Source organism: Ambystoma mexicanum, chromosome 6p, assembly GCF_040938575.1.
Source record: "Ambystoma mexicanum isolate Mex_15411 chromosome 6p, UKY_AmexF1_1, whole genome shotgun sequence".
NCBI lineage: Eukaryota > Metazoa > Chordata > Amphibia > Caudata > Ambystomatidae > Ambystoma > Ambystoma mexicanum.
Window position 1 is genome coordinate 671,614,843 of NC_090935.1, and position 25,479 is coordinate 671,640,321.

A 25,479-nucleotide genomic window follows, 5' to 3' on the forward strand; every position below is an offset into this window, starting at 1 on the left:
TTTCCCTTAACCGCCCTATTTAGATTCTCTTGTGAAGCCATCAGTCCCTTGTTTTGAGATTAAGTTGGTGTAAGAATAAGAGGTTTGGGATATCCTTCATTCCATCAAGCCAACAAGCAGTCCCAGGGACCCTTGTCCTGCCAAGGTCATAAAAGCCTGTGCTGCCAGTTTGACCCAGGGAATTAAGGTTTATTTTAAATATTATTATAATATCAAGTAAGCCTGGATAACTCCCTTGCTTAAAAAAGCCTCTTTGAAACCAAGTATAGCAACCAACTACCTTCCAATCACAAATGTGCCCAAGGAGCACAATCTTCTGGGGCCTCGCCAATCAGGTTTTAGAGCTGCTTTGGTTGATCTGAAAACAAGCCTCTCATCCAATATGGACAATTGACAAGTCTCTGCTGTTACTTCTGGATCTTTCAGCAGCGTTTGACTTCGTTGATTTTAATATTCTTTTTAATAGAGTTCAATTAGAGGCATTTTATCCAGATCAGCAGCAGATTGGATTTGATCATTTATATCGAACAGATCGACCCGTGTTTTTAGTAACGATGTATCAGCAATTTCAAGTGAATTGTCGTGTGGAGTTCATCGGGGCAACTGTCTCCCCCTGACTCTGTTCAATCTGTTTATGAAACCCCTATTTGAGTTGTTGGAAGATAAAGACATTTTGCACACCAATTATGCTGATGACGCTAAGATTGTACTTCAGATGAAGGGTGAGTATATCGCTGAATCAGAAAGGAGTAATATGATTTTTAACATTATTCAGTGCTGGATAGCGCTCCTCCTTGTTTGGACACTGCAACGGCTTGGCAAGTTAACTCCATAACATAAAAGCTTCTCCATTGGTGGGCATATAATCGACGTGCTGGCCAAGGGTAAAAGCCTTGTGGTGTATTTTGACTCGACAATGTCCATGAAGGACCACGTGAGTTATGTGATCTCCTCTGCGGATCCGTCCATTTATTGCAGGAAAGAATTGTGCTATCCTGGCCCAGGCCATCGTAGGATCTACAGTAGCCTACTTGTGTGTATCTCTCAAGGCAATCTGTCCAAATTGCAAGTTGTGCAGAATAATACCGTAAGGATAGTGGCCCGTTGAAAATGACGTACCCATGTTACCGAGGCCAAAAGGGCCTCACCGAGGCTTCTAATGAAGGAACACCATCAGTTCAGGCTGCTTACTACTGGACACAAATCATTGTTTGGCAAGAGCCCAGGATAATTTGCAGCAGAGACTGGCATAGAATTAACCTGCACGGGTTCTCTGATCTAGCCATAATACGCTGCTAGCTGCACCATTGTGTAAACTTGAGAATGCAGGTAGTCATGCTTTAAAGTATATGGTCCCTCATCTGTGGAATAAGCATCAGTCCCACTTGCGCTCTCCGTCATCACCTGTCCCTTTTAAGAAAGCTCCTAAAACCTTCTTTTTTACATACAAGGTTTTAGTCTTATGGTTGTGCTGGCTTCTGAATTCGTGCTCTGATTTTCTGGCGTGTTTTATTGTATTAACTTTGTCTTAAACGTGCTTGTCCTTTATGTCTTATTTGTTTTTATGCGGCTGCAGTTTTCTCTTGTGTGCTTTTATCCACTGTTTTTGAAATGTTGTTTTACTCAGCGCCCGTTTGCCTTTGAGCCTAAAGTGCTTTATAAATAAATAATTAAAATAAAACGCATTTGTCTTGGAAACAAGACAGTGCCGAGAAGCACGTTTCGATACCGGTGCTGCGCTTAGAGGCTGGGGTCCGACATGAAGCTCGTTATAAAAAGAAATTGATTACCAGTTCTCTAGTTCATCACAATGGTCAGTTTTACCTGGCCCATCAGCCAGTGTCCTGGCACATTACAACTGACATTCACTAACGGCCTCAATCATTTATATCAGAACTGTGTGTAAAAGTCCTAGGCCTAAGGAAAAGATGGGTAAAACACACCTGTCTTGGAAGTAATCCCCAAAGACTAGGGTTCTTAATGAGACCTTCTTCTAATTATTGTGCATTGCTCTACCCACTACCAACATGGACTTGGTGGGCAAACACTTTCACCAACAAAACAGCGGAACATGGCTTGAAGAGTTCACACACATTTTATTTTATGTTCACTTTGCACATACCTGACTAGACGAATTCTCCGCCGTGCTATCGCCCCACGGTACCTCCTGAACCCATCCTTTGGCAAAGTAGAAAAATGCAATGAGATCAAAAGAAAAAAGTATCGCTAACATCTGATTTTGATACATGCATCAACTCGAAAGGCAGAGCATTTCAGTGGCTAGCAGCGGCCATGTGTTGCATTCAATCAATACATTTCTATTCAGAAAGATAGCTCAGAAACAAAGCTCTTTCCTCTGACATGCAGCCAGCTTGCATTTCGAAGCTCAAATCTCGACACCACCGACTCAGCCGTTCATTCTTTCGACATAGATAAATGGAGTACAATTAATTTAGTAATAATAACACCCATTATAACAGTGCATAGAAACGGTAGGAATCCGGCATCAAGCTTTACATACATAAACAATATTATTATTATTTCAATTTGTAAAGTTAGGATTTTCAAAGCTAAAGAGGAAAGCATTGTAATAATTTAACTTAAAATCCCTGTCCCTGACACAATACTGTTGGGCTTAATGTTCATCACCAAGGTGATAAAGTCCCCTGCCTAACCTTGCTTGGGAATGGTGGAGCCATCAAGGGGGCCAGGTGCTGCCACAGCCAGGTAAAGCTGGGCCCGAGGCAATCATGGGGTGAGGGTCCCCTGTATACAACATTTTACATACGGGAGATAGGAGCTTGTCAGACTGCATCCTTGGGTGCTCCAGGCCTTCTAGGAGCATCAACTGGGAGTAGCAATTCCCCAGCCTGTACTCTGGCCTCTCCTCGCATGGGCGCTGAAAACCAATTTGAAACCACAGGGAAGGAGTGGGACCTGAACCAAGAGACAGAACGCCTTCCATGGGATCCACACTCATACACCTGAGACCAGGTAGGGTAAGGGAGTCCACCCAAAGGGCAGGGCCAGGGTGTGGCAGGCAGAGAGAAGACCACCCAATGGGAGGAACAAGCCAACTTCATGTCCAACATCAGGGCTATGAGTCATCCTTAGGAAAAGGGCCTGTTATCTTGCCCCATCGCCAGCTACCTAAAGAAAGGCACCGGAGTTCTCTTGTACCAGATGTAATTGCTGTAGGGGTGAATAGAAGGATCTGGATCAGTTGCTAGAACAGGAGATAGGTGGCTGGAAAGCACTACCAGGAGGCTGAGGAAAGACCAGCTCTGGGGGTGGGGGATTACCAGACCCAGAGGCCTGGGAAATGGAGGTCCCAGAAGGCTGGGAGGAGAGACACTCAGCGGAATGGAGAGAGCAAGAGATCCAGAGGTCTAGACGGTGGAGTGAAAGGAAGCATTATTGGCCAAGGAGGAGCGGGCAATAAAAGAGAAGGAGTACTAGGACATCTGGAAGGAAAAGAAGGAAGTGACAGAGAGAAGTAGTGGTGAAACGTGGAGGAACATCAAGGATGTGAATGAGTAGTTGAGAGAAGTGTGGAGAGGGAGTCAGAAATTGTTAAGGCGGAGTTGGGAGACTTTACCTCAGCAGATAGGTGGAATAACAGTAGCGATTAAAAGAAGGCTGTGGACTCCACATCACCATGAGGTTCAACTAGGAAGGGTGGATGAACAAGTTTGTGGTGAGGCGTTGAGGAGAGACAGGAGAAGCCCAGATGAAGAGAGGGAAAGTGAAGAAGGTCTTGGTAAGGGATCTCTAGAAACAAGACTTGAGGTGAGACATCAAGGGTGAGACAGAAGGACTGGAGTATGTGGCAGGAGAACCAAGACCTTGAGGGGTGAGGGACATGTTAAGAGGCCTAGTGAGTATCCTGGTATGAACCTAGGGCATCCTCCATTCTTTCTGTGGCTATGGCCTTAGGGGAAGGCCAGCAGTACTGCCACACCACCTACAGAGCCCACCAAAAGGCTCCATCACTGGATGATGCTCCCCCTCATGAAGACCAAAACAAAGGTGTAGGTACTTATTAAACCAGAGATGAAAAACAAAGGGGAAACGCCAAAATCAAGGCAAAGGCAGGGTGCAGGAATCCCTTAAATCCGAGAATATAAACTTATTGGTTATTGTTTTAATCTGCCAGGATAGTCCCCGGCTCCAGACTTACTGAGAACTGGGAGAATGTTTTGAATGAGAAATGCTTTCTTTCAAGATGTCCCAAAGCACTGCCTCCATCCTGAGGAATACCCAGCCTGACAACTTTAGTTTGATTCAAAGCCTTACTGTTTATTATTTTGCCCAAACTGTATCATAGCCCTAATGAACCTTTGTTTAATTCTAAACCTTTGGGTGTCGTATTATATTGATCCCTGACACTCAATATAATTTTGGGTAGTATTGAAACCTCTGCAAAGAACTTTCCCAAAACATATACAGTGACCTCAGAATGTTTGGGGAAAGTTTTGTGAAGTTCCATCAAGGGGTAGAGGCAGTTACAGAGGAGTACAAAAATAGCAAATTGCATTGAAATTCCCATATGGAATTCTTGATAAACACTACTGTAAAAAAACACTTGATAGATCAAACGCAATAAAAGCTTTGTAGTTGGCCATCTTGGTATCCTGAATTGGTTTTTTGAAAATTATCACAGGGTTCCACCCAGGACAAAGTAGGACATGAAGACCATACTCGCTATCTTTTATTAGGGCATATGTTACAAGTGGTGCCATCTTAAATGAAAATGAGATCTTCTCAGACAAAACAAGGGTCAGAATGATTTGTTTTGATGAGAATGGGCCCCTCCCCTTGTCCAGGCACGTCATTTTACCAACATGCCAGGGGTAGTGGAAGTGACATCACATGACCCTTGACTTCTGATGACATCACAGGAAGTGATGTAATTTCACCCCACCCCGAAGTAACATCACGGGAAGCGATGGAACACCACTGTTTACCCCTTGACAAAACAGGAACTGGTCACACATAGCATTGTTTCTAAGTACACTATGAAAAATATGGTTACAATATCAACGTAACATGATATACATTTCATACAAGAATGGATCACCATATGTATCAGCAGAAAAAAACATGCCATAACTGCAACTTGCGAAAAGCAAAATACATCGTCCAAAATGGATGCTTATTCTACTCTAAATGGTTTTTGAAGGATTTTGTCTGCCATGTGAATTTGAGGTGTTTAAATCATGGACTCACCCCCTGAAGTTTGCCTGAAATAAACCTTTAATGAGTCTAGCAATTATTGTTTAGAATTCCAGAAAGACAAATTATTTGTTATTCCTATTCTTTCTTATTTAGGGTCACTACTCAAAGTGTTACACTTGTGGAACACCCTGTATTTTTTTAAGAAGCCTGAACAAGAAAGCCAGCGGTTCTAGAAACAAAGAGGGACATGGCATTGGCCACAGCCCAGGAGCTTCAATTTGTAAAATAACAAAAACACAAAAAAACTATTTTATATTTATTTTTAGGGTTAGCAAGGGAGACCGCAGGGGTCGCAAGTGCGAACCCTGGCAACCCCTAAATGACATCCCTGCCCTTGTCCAATGCCTCTTCTGCTGTTTGCAGGTTACTAGGCCTCTGGCTAAATTGTACCTGGTCGTACAGTTCATGAGGGTTTCACTCACCCCTTTTCTGGTATTGGAGACTGATTTAGATGCAGGTTTTTTTGGGATTCTATATCCCATTACTTATTTCGGCGTTATGTCTTAGAGGTGTGCAGGTGAGACGACATAGCGCACAGACAGAGCTAGAGAGGGGTCTCTGGAGTGTGGCCTTGCCTGGACTTCTTACTGATTTCCCTTTCCTCACTTCAATGATCCTATGCTAACTTTCCTGTCCTGCTGGAGACTTCCTGTTCTGGCTCTTTTCCTCAGTCCTTCTTTTGCCTCCTGATATTTTTTCTTCTTCTTCCATGTCCCAGGATGATGTCACCTGGTATACTGTTGCTACTTCTAATCCTCCTCCTCTGGGTTTTCTCTCCTTCAGAGTATCCCCGTATACCCCTGATGTTACTCCCCAAACTGTTCTGTACCACCTTCACTACCACTTCCACCTCATAGTGTTCTTTCCTCCGCCCCCTCGGTATAACTCTCGGCCCCTGATATAACCTCCTTTGTGACATTTCCAGTCTCTAATGGTATCACCTCCTCCTTCCCTTTAGGTTTCACTACCTTCTCCTGCACCCTGATTTTCAACACCTCTTCTTCACTTTCACTCACCTTTACTGATGTTATCACCTCCTCTGTCACCATCTTGGATCTCAATACATCTTCCTGTTCTCTCTCTACCTCTCTGATGTTACCACCTTCTCCTTCACTCTCCTAGCTCTCACCCTCATCTCCTGCTCTCCACTATTGACACCAGCAACTCTCTTCAGTCTCTCCAGCAAGCCTCTACTTCTTCTACCGATCTCCAGCCTGCAGCCATCTACAAATGCGAGCCTCCTGCGAACCAAACTGAGGAAATGGGGGATGTGTGCTCCCTCCTCCCCTAGGGTGGGGTTTCAGTGAGGGTCTTGTGAGTAAAAGTGGCAAATATATAAAAGAAAGAAAGAAAATTAGCCTTAATGGATGATAACCATGAACAAAATAAAGTTGACCACACCTCCTATTACACCACTGCCCTAAATCACTTTTGTTTTTCTATTGTAGCAGACTTCATAGAAATTCACCATATTCCAATGACTTTGACACTCTGCAATGAATAAAAAATTTCTTCTTGCCAGAAACTGGTGTCAAGGTCCCGTGTACTCGCGAGATTACCCGGACTAATTGGAACAGGCAAAAACAAATGTGCGGATGGGTGGTGGGAGCCCTACCCCCTAGCCAGGAATCGCCAGACTGGAAGTCATCATAAGATGTTATAACCAGAAATAGACACTGTAGAGGGACTATGGACTAATGAGGTACTCAGTTGTGTTTTTGCGGGAGGCAAGGATGTGTGCGCCGGTGGGTCGAGCAGTGGTTGTCGAATGTTCTTAGGTTTTGGTTCTGTCAGGTGACCAGTGACCTATAAAGATTAGCGGTCTGGAGGACAGGTTAGGTTACAGTGGTCAGTTCCTTATTGATGTAGGATGCTGTTTCCTTGGCTTTCAAGACATCAAAATCAGCTGCCACTCTTTGGCAACACCCGAAATTGTTTTCATCTGAGAGTTTGGCACCACGACTCAGACCTGTTGAGCAATGCGTGAATACAGCCGAGCTTGTGGGCTGCTTTCTGCCAAATTCTCAGTGTACACAATCTAAGAGGTAAAAAGTCCTGTTTAAAAAACTCCAAAGAGGTGTTTGCAAGGTGGCTGACCATAAGTGGTGTGCTTGCATGGCTGCTCGGAGGAGCAGAAGGTTTTCCATGATGACTAACCATGAGGCAGACTTGTTTCAGGGTTATGCTAATATATGTCAGAAGTTCTGGATAGGTTAACTAGTTTTGCTGTCCATATTTGCTTGTCTCATTGTCATGATACATGGAGTGAAATATCTGATGGCTCTTGACAATGATCTGGAAACATATTGGCAGTTTTGATTTTCTGATATGTCTAGCCTGGTGAGGGTATAGTGACCTTGTGGTCATTTTGGTTTGGTGAAAAATTCAGGATCTGAACTGATAATTCATTTCAATAAAATAAAAGTGTAACAGGAACAAGATCTTTCGGTTGACACATCTAGTTCCTGCTTGAGGTAACCTTCCATTTGGGATGGTTGGCTGCATTGAGGCACACCTTTTAGTCAACAATAGGGAAAATAGGTCTCCAGCAGTGGGGTGTATATGCTACTTGGTTTGAGGAAGCACCAGAATGGTAGAACACCTCAAAGATAAGGGGATTGAAAGATTCCAATGACAGGCTGAGGGGCCAAATAAAATGTTTATGAAACCAGGCAATGGCAGAAAATGCTAAGACATCCCTATTGATGACACTGCAAAGAGCGTGTAAACTTTTTCACTCATGTGTGTTTGCAAGCAACTCAAGCGGCCACTCTGCTTGCTGTGGTTGTGCCAACTGCACCTCTGTTACCTCAGCCGGCTCCTAAACCCGTAATCTCTCAGCCCATAACAGAAATGACTGCAGGCCCTAGATTTGCACAGATACCCATTACGCCTCCCTCGTATACACCATCTATGACGAGAGGTGGCACTAGGTAAGGCTGGGAAAATTTTATTTTTCAGGCTCCCCTTAGGTAGGACCCTAGGCCATGAGTGATGGAGGTAATAATTTGTTTGTCACGGTCAATGTAAGATGGACACCTGGTGATCTGAGAAACTGGACCAAATATGTCCAAGCCATGGGGGAGGTGTATCAAAGTTTTATCGAGGAGCTCCAGGCCTTGATACAGTGCCACAATCCTACTTGGGCAGACATGAATTAGCTAATGATGGTGGTTATGCCTTTGGAGGTTAACTAGAACCTCACCCAGCATGATAACTGGCAGGCTGCAGACCCTGGAATAGGGGACCTGCTAGATCCAGCCTGAAACAGAATTATAAACATGATCCAGAGGTCTGACCCTGGAAGACAGATTAAGGCAGGATATTACATTGCAGGCAGCATAAAGGAGAATCCCATGCAGATTATGTATACCAATTGAAAATAATGTTCACTCCTCATTCAGACCACTCAAAAGGTGATTTTCAAGGCTTTTGACTCTGGTCAGTAGCCTACATTACAAGCCCAGTTGAATATTTGCATAGGGTGGCAAAATAAATAATTATCTGAGCTGGTGTCAGTAGCGAAACACTGCATAACGTGTCAAGAACAGAAAATTGAGAATATTGACAATAAACACATGCTATTAAAGTTAGAGAACCTGCTGCAGCAAGGCCCCCTGCCAGGCAGGGGTGAGTTAGAGGTGTTTTTGGGGGCAGAGATAGTGGAAAGATAAGAGGGTCCCCAACAGGGACTCAACAAGCACAGCCTGAGGAGGATGTAAATCCTATGGCCTGTAATTATTGCAAATAGGTGGGGTGCTAAAGAATAAGTGGTAGTACAGACCTCGGTGAAATTACTATCTTCCCCTTCAAGGATAGGACACCTTCCCAAACCCTAATGCCCAAAGATGAAACAGCCAGGAAGATGACCTCGCAATGTACCATATGATACCAGTAGATCAAGAGGGGCCATATGTTCGAGTGAAGTTGACAGACAAGCCGTCACCTGCCTGGTAGACACAGGATCTAGTTGATCAGCTATCCGATCCAACTGCTTGCCCGGCATTCCTTGGTCCTCTAAATCAGTGAAAGTAGTAAGCATATCCAATATTTAGGTTCCTCACCAAGTCACTTAACCTGTAATGGCTACTCTAGGCTCAATCACTGACACACACCTTCTTTCTCAGTCCATCAGCTCCCGTTAATTTGTTGAGAAGAGATTTATTAAACTGCGCTATCTACTGTACTGAACTGAACTGTACTATCTACTGTACCTCAGATGGAGTATTTTTGGGTGTCATTAGTAAGAACACTGAAGCAGCCCTACCCACTTTACATGTTCTACAGGAGAAGCCAACATCACATGCAACTGGTGACTGGATTGACAAGAACGCAACTGGTGACTGGATTGACAAGAACTGATTGATACCATACTTTAATCCCTTTGGTTATTGCAATATAATGAAGTGGGTTGTATTAGAAACACTGAACCAATTAGGATTAAGATTGATCAATCTAAGAAACTGCTTTGTATTCCCAAGTACCGTCTGAAACCAGAAAGACTACTGATAGAATCTCTGCTGAAGCAAGGGATCCTAGTATTTACCACCAGCCCCTGCAATACTATGATTTTGATAGTCAAAAAGGCTGGAAGGAATATATACGGATTTGTACAAGATCTGTGAGGGATCAGGGTTGAATGCCGGTGACGGAAATCATTGAGGGAGAAAAGACTGAAGATTATTTTTCCAAAATAGCCTTCAGTCTTTTCTCCCTGGACATTTCCAATAGGCTAATTAGGGTTACACAGAATCACCTACACTTTTGTCACAACAGCTTAATAAAGATATTTATATACATTTTCACGGAATGTCAGTGATGATCAGGTACTTAGATGATGTATTACTAGCCTTCCCATCTTGTGAAGCATGCAAACAAGATATCAAGTTGTTGTTTACTTACTATTAGCTAATCCAGGGCATTACACATCTTAACAGAAGTTACAGTTGTGCAAAGAGTACACTATTTAGGACACCATATCACCTTAAGATATATGTCTATTACCCCTTCTAGAAAAGAGATGATATACAAGGTTCTCAAACCCCAGACTGGCACGCAATTGAAAGCATTTTTAGATATGGTAGGTAATTGTAGACAATGGATAGTGGCATGCACAAAGATAGAGAAACCAGTATAGTACTATATGAAGGCCAAACCGACAGAACCTTTTCACAGGCAAATTTGAGACAGTGAAGAAATTGTTAACTGAAGCCCTGAGTTTGCATTAGCTGCACTAACACAAATACATGGTCAGTATCAGATACCTATTTCTTATAGAATTAGATCTGGAAGCTGAAGAAATACCCCTGTGTCTCTTTTCTGTTGCAGCTACAGATATGGCTGTGCATCAGTGTGAAATTATTGTTCTTACAATCCCTCACTCAGTGGTTGGCCTGTTGTTGAACATCAAAACACAACACATGTCTGGGTCCTAACCAAATAAATATTAGGTGTTGCTCCTAAACTACTCCAATGTTATTCTAAGTGTATAGTTGCGCTGACGCTTGCATGCCAATTGCCAGAACAGCAATCAGTAAATATATGCACATTACGCATTTGGAGTTGTTTATGATTTTGGTCAGTTGTGGAACCGATGCAGCATCCTGTCATCCTCTGGCTCCCCCATGAAGAATCACGCTTATGTAGAAGCTTTATTGGAGGATGTTATGCTACCTCAACAGATATCGATCAACAAGTGTACGGAACACCAACCCTTAGATAGTGAGGTCAATTGTGAGACCATTTGCATATGTAGCTGCTAAATATGCATACATTTGTGATTCTCAGGCTGAATATGTATTAAGAGTAAAACGGGTACAAGATCCATCTGCTTTTAGAATATTTGAGGAGTTGGCAAGTTGCTCTGATGAAAATCAACTTATAATCAATGTTGCCAAAACTAAGGATGTTTGCTTTAGCAAGACGGTCAAGGGAGCCATTAGCTATAACTGGAACTTTAAAGACATTGGGCCTCATTACGAGGTCGCTGGTAACCCGCCAGTACCACCCCAAGCATCGAATCTGCCGCCTGACTTTCCGGTGCCACCGGGACATTACAAGTCCCGGAGGAGCGGGAAGGCAGGCAGCAGATACAGTAACTCCCCATTCCTGTGGAGTCCCATATGCTCCATGGGAGCGGGGAGACGGAAGCACCAGCACCGTTACAAACAGTGCCGGTGCTTCCGTGATGACTCTGCCTACTGGGGTCGATGCGCCTGGCAGGGTCAGCCCTGCCGGGCGCTACGGCCCCTGCAGACAGACTCGTAGTGTTGTGGTCCGGAAACAAGGGTGTCAGTAAGCTTACCGGAACCTTTGTTCTCGGACCACCACACTCGGAATGAAGCCCATTATAATTGTTGAATATTATGAATATATTGGGGTACTGATTGACAGTAAACTGATGTGGCACAAACAGATTGAAAACACATGGAAAATGTTACAACAGCTAACAGTATCTATAACAGTGTTTTCTAAACATTATTCCTGCTACTCAGTTAAAGTACTCAGAGAAATCTATCTGGGCAAGATACTACTCACCTCTCTTTATGGATATAAAAAGTGATCTCTCGGAAAGCAGAGAGGCCTTACCAAAATTGAAGGCTATTGCAAACGTGCTATCATCAGTCTAGACAAGAGCCTCCCTGTACGATATCTCATGGCTGACCTACACGTTCCCTCTACAAAATATATGGCCATTCAGCGTAGATATATTTTTATCCAAAAATATCAAACAGCAAACAAGCACATTAATATAGTATAACTATTTTGGTGACACTACACAGGAAAATGTGTAGAACAATTCCACAATGAGTTGCATAATTAAGGAAGATCGATACTGGAAGCAGTATGTTGAACCTAGTTTAAATGGTTCCATGTAATAATGTCGCCATAAAAATATCGCCATACAAAAATATCGCCGAAAAATGGTCACAACATTTTCCCGGTGATATTATTTACGGCGACCATATATGTGGCGATATTATTACCTGATACCGTTTAAATACTACCTGCTTTACAGAAGTGAGCATTAAGGCCTGGGAGAAAAGAGCTTTTAAGTTAATTGATTCGGAGTAAAATGGGGTCGACCTGGCCACCAAAGCCCACTGTGGCGATTTCATTCAATTTATGCCCAAACCGGGGCAACACCCTATATATATCATGGAGTTTCCTGATCAAGAGATTAGAAGAGACTACATGAGGATTACATTGAAAATGGTGATGCCTAGGGAAGAAATGCGTACTAGGCATACAATTGAAAGATCCTTAGGATCTTGCTGCTTTTGCAGTATTGACTGCATGCAAAGTGTTAGACACTTGTTGGTTGGAGGTAGAGGAATGGAACCATTTAGTAGGAGGCACTTGTTGGCATATGGGGGGATACCATCTACCTTAATCATGAGGAATTATGCAATAGATTCATGGCTGGTAACGAATCACCCATTATTTCCTACGAGCGGTACCACCCAGTGTTGCACGGGTCTGTAGCTGACATGCACATGGGGGTCTGCTATAGCCTTGTGTATGTTTTATTGTGTCATAACTTCCTATTTTTGAAAAATCACAAAAAAACAGCAATCTCCTGAAATCTCCTTTACTGAAAGCACAGGGCCGGACCCCACTCCACCCCTGTGAAGGGTGAATGGGTGGAGTTGGTCAAATTTCACTATCGCCAGTACACCCCAGACTTGTATGCCGACCATGAATCCTAACTTCCTATTTTTGGAAAAGTCGCAAAATCATCAATCTCCTGAAATCACCTATTCCGATAGCACAGGGCTAGACCCTGCCCTGTGCAGGGCGAATGGGTGGGGTTGGTCAGATTTCACTATCGCAGTACACCCCAGATTTGTATGCCGACCTCCGGCCAACATTTCAGCCCACCAACTGTTGTGGGGCTGGAGGCAACAATCGCAAAATGGCCAGTATCCCAAAACCGCCTTTACTGATAGCACAAGGCCAGACCCCACACTGTGCAGAACGAATGGGTGGGGTTGGTCACATTTCACTATCGCCAGTACACCCCAGACTGGTATGCCGACCTTGGGCCAACACATCAACCCAACAACTGTTATGGGGCTGGAGCCGACCCTGAACATACAAACACACTTTCACATATATATATATAAATAGATACGACACGCCTGTGGCAGGAAATTCAAAGATACATGGCAATAAGGCACAGTGATAGAAATGGTGGACGCGAAATGTGGCTAGTTATACTCTGCTTGCTAACAGTTCTTTGAATTAAATCTTCAAGCGGTGTGAGCTTTTAGTACCCATTTTCTACCATGTTTTATTTGAGGAGATTAGAAACTATGAAATAGTAGGAAGTAATTATTTCCAAATTTACATCATTGTGGTGTATTTTATACTATGACTGGGAAAGGATTTTCAATGCTGCACGTTTATGAGTGAAAACTGTTGATATTGATTATTGCATTGCTTTGAGTGTATGAAAGCCATACCATTATGGCCATTATACATATCCATTTTTTGTTACACAAAATGTTTGCGCATATGCAAGATGCTGCTCCTTCTAAAATGACTTTTGGCTACAAAAATGTTGTCTTTAACATGAAGACTCTTTGTGGAGAGATGAACTTGGCTGTTTGGCTTCTCCAAAGATACCTCTCTCCCATCTAATTAGGTGGTATCATGGGTTGAGCGATGTGGGAAAAAAGAGTTGATGATCTCCACCTTGAAGCAGGACTGGTTTTCCCCAGAATTTTCAGCCATTGCATGGGGTTACAGTAGGAGATCTGTCATATGTTTTCAGAACACTGCCAGGAAGGTAGTGCATACCACTCATAAAGCAGAAAGCATATCCACTACCTTATGGTTCCTTCATAAACATCAAAGTGAACTACAAATAGTTCTCCTGAATCAATAACCTGCATTAGCACCCGCGGCTGGGGGAGCAGCCAATTAGGTCCAGTGGATCGTGAGTGGAAACTGCTAATCTCAGCCTGCGTTCCTAGGAACCTGCAGGCTGCTTCCCCCAACCGCACCACAATCTTCTCCCACCCTTCTTTGCCCTCTTTTTATTCCAAGCCCCCCCAGCCCTACTTTCCTGATTGTTGCGGCAGCATCTTCCTTTACCGGCTGCCACGAAAATGGAAGAGGGGCTCCATAAGGAGCCCTGCTTTCCATCTCCATGGTGGCCATTTTGGAACAGTATTTTCTATAAATGAACGGGACTCCATGAGGGATCCAGTTCATTCATAGAAAAGACCCTGCTCACCGGATTGGCAACCCGGGGTGCTAATGGCGTTAGTAACCTGTTTCATGGGCTATACCGGGGGTAATGTCCCGGTGCCCTCGTTAAACTCCCTCACTTCACTCAGGCCTTTAACTCGGGCTGCTGGGCCGTTACCACCTGGTATATATAGCCCACGGAATGGGTTACTAATGCCATAGTATGTACTTGTGGTTTTGGACACTTTTGTCATCTGGTTGGAGGCGTTCCCATTCCAGAGGGCAGATACAATTGCATAGCGAAGACTCTATTGAAGGATTCATACCCAGGTTTGGGGCACCAATCAGCATAAAAAGCAATATGGGAACAAACTTTGTCAATCAGTTTATACAGAAATTGTGCACTTGTCATGATGCATGCTCCAAAACCCCCGGAACTGATGGGCCCACCCCAGTCACAAGCACCTATAAGGGCTTATCAAGCCCCTAAGAAGTGCCCGAGGACCCCCTGGATTCAGTCGTGGCGCCATTGGCTGCAGGCTCATAGTAAGTGTTGAATTGCATGGAGCTATTTACTCAGCCTAGTTAGGCTAAGCCTTTCCGTATATCCAGGGTGTGGCTGAGGCACTACTTTATCCAAAAGGAAGGGTGCGGTTTAGGGACTACTTTACCTGGAACTACTTACAAGGCTATTTAAGACATACCCTGCAGGCAGAACACGCTTTGCGTTATTCTGCACTCCTGCAACGTAACGCTCACCGTGTCTGTCCTGTCCTCGAACTGCTACAGCCACGCCCGTCCAGAAAATCCATCCATCGGTACCTGAGAGAAGAAAGAAAAGAGAAAGGGTCAGTACAGCAGAGAAGGCCTTACTTGCAGCATTCCATCTCATTGGTTGTGCCTTCAGCCGTTTCTCCGGACCACCGCACCTGCAGAAGAAAAGGTACCCGTTCAGACATCCAATACTCACCCGGGCTCAGCATTCTTCCGGAACACGTCGGATCGGTTCTTCCATTCATCATTCCGGAGCCGCGCCGCATCTGCACAGAAGGAAAAGAAAACAGCAGGTTAGTCGTGCATGGAAGGGAAAACAGTTATTCAGACATTCAGCGCCACTCTCTCGTTCAACCACTCACCTGAAGGAAATCTGCTCAGCATCTTAGGAAGAGTCGATCCTCCATTCAAAAATCTGCTCGAGACCGCGCCTGAAAGAAAAGACAAATACAGGTCAAACACTTGGGGAAAATAAAGACTTCAAGCACCTATACCAAGCAACCATTGGCATAGAGACTTACTTGTTTGAACCAGCTCTCCAAGACTCGGCAATCGCCCACAGGATCAGTGAAGTAACTAGATCCGGGAAAGACTGTGCTTATGGCGCCCCTGCTAGAGACCGCAGGACGGAGAGCCTACCTCCTTAAACTCTAAGACAAACGCCTCTTGAGGTGATAACAAGGGAGAAGTAACGGCAAGCATCATCATCCGCGGAGTGCCACGCCAGTGCAGACATCATTCGTGCAGCCATGTGCTACGCCCCCATGGAGACCAGGTGAGCGTGACAGTACTGTACTAAATATTCAGCACAACATCCACTGCCCTTACCACCCTCTATCAGCAGGTGCAGTAGAGTGTCAGAATTCAACTGGCTCTCCAATCTCTGTGCAGAGACAGTATTCAAGTGGTCTAATGACCTAATTCTCAGTATTAGAAGCATTGCAAATATAAACTGGATTGCATCCACATGAAGTCTTATTTGGGTGACCAATACCCTTACCTTCATCACACCTGCAAACAATGCCTCTGCTAATCTCTACCTTACTGATAACTGTCTCATAAACTATTGCAGAAAATTGATTTACACCATCAGATATATTCACATGTAGGTGAGAGCACATTGCCATGGAAACCAGCAGAAGCCTGACACACTCCTCAGCCAGGAGATTATGTACTTGTGAAATCCTTTCATCAAAAGTCAGCATTGGCACCTGGGTGGAGGGGCCCTTTCAAGGCAATTCTTACTACTAGATCTGCCATGAAAGTCCCTACATGAGTGCATGCCTCCCACTGTAAAATGAGCATGCCATCTTTAAATGAAGCCTAAAACTCATTGGGCCAAATAGTTTTAGGACTCAGTACCTACTGGTTACTCTAAATTACTTTGTTTCATGTGAACAATATAAACCTGTACCAAGCAGACATGGACCTGGCAGGAAATTCAACCTTTCTTTGGTGGTAACAACTTCTGAAGTGAAATTCGGCCCTGATATAAGAGTAGGTATATTGTAAACCCTGCAAGGGGGACCCATGGTTTGTGTGCAGACTGGCATTGTGTAGTAGACTTTCTTTTGGAATGTCTTCCAAAACCAGCTGAATATCACCCAGGTTAGATTCCATACTGTGAAGCCTTCCCTAATTGGATTTCACATGACAACTATCTAAGGGCACTGCCAGCAGAGCCACATCCCAAGAACCCAGCCTCTGCAATTTGGACTAAGACACTGTTACCTTCTTCCCTTGCAATCTCAGATGAAATACTATGGCTTGAACCTTTGCATCTCTCTGATTTACTTTACTTTTATTCTTCTACTCTGTATTTTGTGATGACACTAGAGTAAACCTCGAAGTGTAGAATGTAACTGATCACCATTCCATTAATCAAATGGTTTACAGAAGACTGAATATCCCAGAATATCCCACAGGGAGCACACCAGGTGTGGATAACAGAAATGTGTGGTGTGGATAAGGAAGGATTAAAAACCGTATTGCATTTAACGTTACAGTGGCTGATAGGTTGTGCTAGAATGAATCCCATGTGTTTGCCAACATAGGAATTGGTGTTAAAACCGTACTTGTTCCATTATACTAACAATTGGTTTCATGTGCTCTAGAGGTCTCTGAGTATCAGAATGCTATCAAAATAATTCTGCCATCTCTCTAGTAGGATACAGTTCATGAGGCAGAAAGGTTGGGGTATTGTTATGTCATTGTAAATGCATTATTAGGTATTAGCACCCTGTGGGTGGGTGCCGGACAATGAGGAGGCTCGGAACACAGGCTGATACTCCCTATCTATCCCTCATTCTTAGCTTCCTGAACGCCGGCTCCCCAGCCTGCCATCCTTCCCCACCGCCAACACAGTCATTTTGACTCCCACCCCACAATCCCTGCTTACCTCTTTGCTGCTGCAGCGGCAACTCTGCCGCAGCTCCTACAGCTTCTCTGCTTGCTCCGTTTGGCTGCCATGTAAAGGGAAGAGGGGTTCTGTACACAGCCCCACCTTCCTCAACCATGGAGGCCCTATTTGCACAGTATTTTCATTCAATGAATGGGATACTGCACATATCCCGTCCTTTGAATGAAAAAAACTTTTAAACCTTGGGTTGCCGCTTTGGTAACCCGGGTGCTGATAATGTTAGTAACCCATTCCACAGGCTATACCAGGGGTAAAGTCCCGGTGCCCTCATTAAACTCCCTCACTTTGCTTGGGCCTTTAACTCAGGCTACCGGGCTGTTACCCCCGGTATAGCCCGTGGAACGGGTTAAGAACACTATACAATCACCATCCCTATTCCTTTATCTGCCTTTCACATCCCTCCTAAGTTTCTGAACTGCTGGAAGGGAGGTGCTGTCTGCCTGGAACAGCAAAGTTAAGTATTGTTGTCTAAAAGGGGTAAGAGGGAGCTTTCACATCAGGTGCAGGATGGAGCAAATACAGCCCTGGCAGCATGGATGTCCACCATGGCCATTCTCTTTAGTTACTTCTTGGGCTTTCTAAAACGAGCTACAGGGACCCAACAGAGATGGCAATGTGAGGGTGTTTTGTGTTTTGGATCTATCAGTACAATCATAAGAGAAGCATTAAGCCAGCTAATCCATAGCATTATAGACTCTGGAGCAGCTCTCGAATGGAACTTTGCCTGTGTTGAAGAACAGGACTTTCTATGAAAAATCAACTGGCCATCATCCAGGAAGACATACCGCATCACAACTGGCCAAGAAAGGTCAGACATTATTCCAGTATAACTGAAGATCTATGGCCCTGGAGAAACATGTGAAAGTGCAAGAGCTGGAAATGGCCAAACAGATATGCACCTTTGAAGCCAAAGGTCTTGTTGGATGGCACATGGGCTCCAACAAGTCAAATCAAACCAGGTCCCGAGGCTCCAGATGTGTGGGAGGGTGCAAGCTTCTGGAAGCCCTGCTCGATAGCTGACTACTATCCCGTAAACAAGCCCTGACACGTTGATAGGATTAGGCACACATTGGTCAATATGGCTCCTTTAGCCTCTACAGCTGCAATGTCTTACCAAGTTAGTTAGAGGTCAAGTGTTGTTAGTGAGTAATCAAATACGTTGGGCAGGACATGCAGCAGGTACTGCATGGTTTGCTTTTCGTTTCAGCAAAACTCCTCGTCAAGTTTGAACTCGATCTCTGCAGATTTGAAGGTGCTCTCACTTTAGAGACACATTTCCCTGTTTTTACCAACTATCACATTGGGCTTCACCATCACGGACACCTTCATCAGGGTATAATTAGTGGCATACGTGGTCATTTTCTCGTGCAGACTACTTTCTGGCCAGACAAAAGGAAGGCTCTAGTAATGTTGAATTTTGATTTGGAACAGGATTGGATTGGATTCATTTTACAAAGCTGTTTGAAAAAAAAATGGCGATTCAGAAAGAATTACACATATGAGATTTTTGATAAGGATGAGCAGGTTTTCCAGTAGAAGACAAAGCTGCCACCATGGGCACCACCACTGATTTTGTATGCTATTTCACTGTTAGAATTGTCACAGATGGCCCCAGGAACACACCAACTCTGAAAGACTGTTTAAGGGTATTTATTAAATGTTTTAAGATGGTCTCCCGAAGTGCCATCCCTATCTCTTCTTTCCCCCATGGGCTTCCTTCCCTAATCCCCAAAGTGATCACTAGAAATTGATAACTCCTATCATCTATGATCTTGCTGGTTAGTAGAGAGGGCCTAAAGGCAACCACCTTCTCTATCTTACTTTCTCAGGGGTCTTGTGGTGGACCTTAACCTGGGTCAGTAGGGAAGAATTAAAGGGAGGTAGAGACTGGCGGAAGCAGAGTACATGGTGCTGCGAAGTGCCTGTTTATTCATTTGCAAAGCACCCTGGGTTCTACTAAACTTTTAATTACGAGCAAGATGTGCGGAAAGCCACTTTTCTATCAAATACCTATTATAGATATTACGCATGTGAAACACAAGAAATCCAACAGAACTAGTGCCTGTTTCTAGATATTATGTGAGAAATGTTGCCAACTACATAAAGAAAACCTCCGCTTGTACCACAGATATATCTATTTCACCATTTGCTTTTATGTACCAACATTCCATGTGATTCCACTGGAAGTGCAGAACTGCATTGGAAATGGTATTCAACACTTTTGCCAAAATACTCTATTGGCAAAAAAGAATTACTGCATTTTTTCCACTTTTTCCCTGCAAAAATGCAGATGGTAGGTAATGGTAAGATGTATAGAATTGACAGTGTGGGGTAGAAGGAAGGGTTCAGTGGGACTCCCCTGTATTTTGTGGTAAAAGAAAAGTGGTAAAATCAGCATAAAAAATAGGCAAACGTGTATTATAGCAAACGAAAGTTGGGAAAACTTCATTGATCCTTGAAACATGAATACAATTGTATTTTAGCAATTATTACTCTAACTCTGTTGATACATGTGCAGTCTGTAAAATATTATTAATTAAAGTGGTGCTTCTTTTTTATCGACTGTTATAGATTTTTTCAGTATATTGTCATATTGCAAGTGAACACAAAGGAGAGAAATGACAGTAAAGTCATTATAAATTAAGGCTAGCACACTGTAAATACAACAGGATTAAGCATACCTTCCATATATGAGAAAATCATAGTGGGTTCCAATTTTGGCTTTGACAAAACTTGTTTTTGCTGGTCCTTCAGTCAAACTACAAGCTAAACTTCAGTTCAAATCACATGGGAAACACAAGAAAAGGGGTAGGTTTAGGGCCCCCGAGGATTAGCTCAGTCATCTGGAGAAGAAAGACCTTTTTATCTTTCAACAAAGATGTACATTGGGCCTAGCGCCACAAAGGAATCTCATGCTCGAGGTCTCTGATTAGTAGGCTGTAACTATCCATATGGGCTCATTTGAAGAGAAATGCCCCTACAAATACATTGAAATGCATTCAAGCAGAGCCCAAATATGGTCCTCCAAGCTGTTTTAAATATGGATTGGTTATATGGTTGTGCAGCTCTGGGTTTTAGATCTGAAGCTTCAAAAGGAAATCAATGCACTTAAAGTTTAAACTTTGACATTATTACAATTATAAATCCACAATGTGCCCCAGACTAAATGAAAACGTAATAAACGGGTCTCATACATCTGCTCACATGATTTATGATGCTGACACAGGTTATCATGTGTACAGTTCAACAGAAATAAAGCTGATAATTTAAATTAAATTAGTGGTGCTTAAAAACTATTTTGGCCATAACCTTTCAATGCTGAGGGTAAGAACAAAGGAACAAGGGTTCTGAATCTGAACGAGTGTCCCTTACAAAATGGTGATGATATGTCTATGTGATCAGAACATCTTGCTGTTTCTCTGGTATGGAATAAAACTGAGATCCACATGCTCTCTGGTTAGTCAACCATCTGCGCAATTTCACCAAGATGAGGACCATTAATGCTTTGGTTGGGCAGAGAGCACATAGGCAGATAATGATCTGGGATGATACTCTGAATTTGAAGTGCACACTGGTTCGGTTTAAAGCCCCCTGCTAAGGTTAAGATTGTCAGTGAAGTTAAGTAATCTATCATGGTGCGAGCCCTGAAGACCCAGTTTTTTTCAGGTTTTTGATGGATACGAATAACACTGCACTCGGGGAAGCGAGGGGCAAAATAGAAAAGATACATTGAGATAGTAAAACAATATTACGACTGAGAGTACTCGTTGGGAGAAATTGGGCATGACTGTACTGTATACCGCTTGTCATCACCAGAACTGAATATATTAACCATTCAATTTACATTGTACAGCTCTGCAGAGTTGAAATCTCTTTGCTTGGAGACCTGTATGTACTATACAGATGTGATAAAGCTGTAAGAAGGATTTGCTGTTGTGGCTGGAACACATGGAAGCCTGGAATGAGAGGGAGGCCTGGACATTCTGGGACATCCATGTAACGCAGACAGATTGATTCCACTCAGAACAGTTAGAAGGCTAAGAATGCTTGCCAATGGACACCAATGTGATTGGTCAGGGAAGTGAAGTGTGCATGCAAGATGGCTGGAGATTAACAGCTACCTTCAAGATTAAACGCCCAGCAGAAGACTGAGTACATTTATGCATCTTGTTATAGATGCAGAATACGTCAGCAGTGTGATATGTGTTGTCTGTCCTGTGGTATCTATAATCAAGACAAAGAAGACTTCAGCTAAGTTTATTCAAGATTGCTTGCTTGAATAAGATGCGTGGATAGCGCCCACACCACACACACTCTCCTCCTCCTTCCACTGCTCAATTGATTTTCCTGGAACACTCCCTTCCTTCTATTCCATTGATCTGGAAAACTCATGCCACAAGCCTTCCATCGTCCAAGCCTACTCATATATAAACATCTATTTACACCACAGTTTTCTCTGAAAGCTTCTGGCATTAGCATCTGGACCTCTCAATTCACTTCCATGTGGACTTGCACAAAGTGTCTACTGTCTTTTCTCCAATTAATGCAAGTAGGGTCTGGTGGACTGTTTGAGACAGTATGCAGATCACAGATGTTCTTAGCAGATGCTCTCAGCATATGTTCTTAGCAAATCTTAATCTTCGGCGATCTTTCAAAGCAGTCTCTTCCAAAGCCCTACCATGTATTGTGTCAGGATACAACTAGTATGTCTTTAACAGTGGCATTGTTTTCTGACCACAGCCAAAGAGAAGTCTTCATTAGTCACAGTAATTACAAAACCATAAAAACATGTTTTTGACTACAATTTATACTTTTCATTTACAAAATAAGAATAAATATTGTCAGAAAATTGAGCTAAAAGTACGTGCATTACACTGAAATGTAATTCATGCATATCAAAGCTGTGCTGCAGCTCCCGAAAGCTACATTCTATCACTTGATGTGGGAATACCCATTAATTCAGAACTATGTTGAGACGAGGTTCTACTCAATTCAAGAGACAGACGATGGGGAGTTGGCATCGGGATTTGTAAGTACTGCTAGTTTGATAACTTGACCCCTAAAAGGTCGGGCTTTTCACCAACTGTGACAGACCAGTCACGCAGAAGTATTAGCGGGTATAGAAAGTTGATCCCCGATTTACATACCTACATAAATGGCCTCTATGTTCAAGATGTGGATACACAATGCCATTAGGGTGGCGGGTGGAGACGTGGAGAGGTGGGATTTTCAAATCTGGTCTATTTTTCAGGAAATAGATCTGCCGGTTTCAGGCCACATTATCACCTTCTTATTACAAAGGTTTGTTAGTTAGGTTCTGCGCCATACCAAATAACTTATTGGTCGCAAATTGATATAAAAAACAGAATGTTTAATCAATTTAGATATGAATCGAAATTGTGTGAGTTTGTATCCGAGCCAACATTAACCCGATAGTGGCACGTGCTAATGTTTCACCCTGTTGTGGGCTTTGTCAAGGCATAACATTATACATTGTCAACATTTGTAACAAAGAATAATACATTCAAAAACCCATGTTCAAATTCCCAGGCAGTAGTGGGTTAGTAGCTTTGTGCATATCATTTGTGCATATCATTTTTGCTGTTCTCTCAGTATTCAGTCATGGTTGTTACCCTCTGTTTAGAGGGTAGCAGCCTAGGTTGATCAGAATTTCACATGCATATGTTTGACAATATTCTTAGACTCTTAAATAAGCAGTTTGTATTTTTCCACAAATAGAATGTTTTACATATACATTTCGATTATAGTCCATTATACGAGTTTTCCTATAAAGCACAAGGAACCACTAATTGCCACCAGGACTGCAATTGGTGGACAAGCGATGCCACCTTACTAGGCTGACCGTTTGTGCTTTAAGGGAAAACTCACATAATGGACAATAATACACTGAAAAAGTGGTATCCTATTTATGAAACAATCATGTAAACAAAAAAAGAAATTTCATGTTAGCCAAATAGATTGTGGCTGAGATTCCACATATAACACCCACCAGTTTATGACCCAATTGTAGGAGGTTAAGGTTTTGCTGTTCCATTAGATTTTATGTTTTGTACAACCCTACAAATTCAGCTTAGAGAGGATTTGCCAGTGAAACTGTTATCGGTTGTGTGCTTTGTTACTTTACAGGACATTTTCTGCATCAGTGCGAAAGGTAACATTTTGTGCAGACAGGCATTGTGTAAAGACTGAAGGGGGGCATCTCAACATCTGCCCTCTACATGGTAGGGTAAAGGCACAGAACACCCCGGCAAGGTTCTCCATTTGGTAACAATGGATGAGCAGCCAGGCTTAACCTTTCAGGAGGTGATGCAGGCTGGTTCTTAAGTACAGTGTTTCCCCAAAGCTCCGCAGAAAGGAATATCCACACACTATGCTAAGTGATAACACAGCTTCTTTATATAAAATAAGAGATCAGGAATATATACACATATAAATAATAACCCTTTTTACTTGGAATACTCATTCAAAGAACGGCAAATACACACTCTATTTGGTACCACACATTACTTAATTCCAGTAATAGATGCAATAACTGCAGACAGTTTTAAATATGGAGGTGGGATCTTAAGTTAGGTATACAGCATATGATAGGAAAGAAAGGCAGATTAATCATGAACAGTGGCAGAATGCTTTCTTCAGACTAGACAAGTAATTCTGGGTGAGGTTCCACCAACCTGGGCAACCTGTAAGGGAAAAGGTAAGGAGTAATTTACGTTGTCTTTTACAGCCCAGTCCAATAATGTTCAATTACCTTGTGCTTTCTTTTAAAAGGTTCTACCACCCCAAAGTACCAGAGAGGCTACCGAAGAACAGGATACAAGATAAATATGGGACCCCTGGACGACTCCTGAGGCTAGAAGATGCTCTTCCTCGGTTTATAGTGATATTTTTTAATAACATTTTGTCAAAAGACAAAATGTCGAAAACATAATGTCGAAAAAAAAAATGTGAATGTCTTTTTTTGTTTGTTTTTTGTTCAAAATGGGGGTTCCCCCCCAACCCCTCTTTTTAAAAAAAAACATTTCTGTTTTAACCCTTTTTTTTTCTTGCGGAACCCAAAAGAAACATGTAAATAAAAAAATAAAGGTTTAGGAAAAAAAAATGTAGACATTATTTTTTCGACATTTTTGTAATTCGACCAAATGTTTTCGACATTTTAACCTGACACCCTCTTCCTCATCACAGTACCTACAGTTTTTCTGTGGTACTCGACGATTCCCTCTGAGGATGGACCACCTTTGGAAGAAGGAGCCACTGGGATGCTGAGTCTAAGAATAAAAAGGAACTAAAGTTTTTCAGAGGTGCAGCAGTTTGGCTCTTCTCTGTGCCCTCCTTTGATCGACGATTTCGCAGACTGTAGAAGACCTGTGAAGATGAAACTTGCTGTGTGCTCCTTAAAGACTTGGCAGATGAAAGTAAGACCCCTAGGCCCCGTCAATGACTTCTGTCGGTGATGGGTGCCTAGGTCACTTTTGGTGTGGTGTTTCAGAATAATGTGGTTTTCCGACTTTCGGTGCTGCAGCCGCAGCATAGACCTCTGGATGGCTTCTGGCAAACTAGACTCGACCACTGGAGTGGTCCTCGAACTCTCGCCAAGTCTGGACCCTCTGGACATCTTCGTTAGCTTCTGGTGGCGGGAATGTCTTTTCTAATGTTCTTAGGCAGTTTGGAACTTTCGCAGCTATGGGTGTCCAGCAGCACGATGCCAGGGTACCACCTCTACTGGGCAGTAGACAGAAACGGCTTCCAGAGGTCATAAAATGATCCTCCGGACCCTGGGCGACACCAATGAACTTCACTGGCTCGAGATGTCTGGCACTCCTTTTCTGGAC

The 25,479-nt window shown here is 43.1% G+C and overlaps 1 protein-coding gene across 2 annotated transcripts in view; it reads right to left on the reverse strand.

Annotated features, from left to right (window-relative positions):
- ACOT12 (acyl-CoA thioesterase 12) overlaps positions 1–25,479 on the reverse strand; it is an 816,096-nt gene that overhangs the window by 238,145 nt on the left and 552,472 nt on the right. For both annotated transcript variants that reach the window (XM_069627558.1, XM_069627559.1), the window contains one exon: positions 2,123–2,178. In XM_069627558.1, the coding sequence (XP_069483659.1) occupies positions 2,123–2,178 (56 nt within the window). The remainder of the gene's footprint in view (positions 1–2,122; positions 2,179–25,479) is intronic.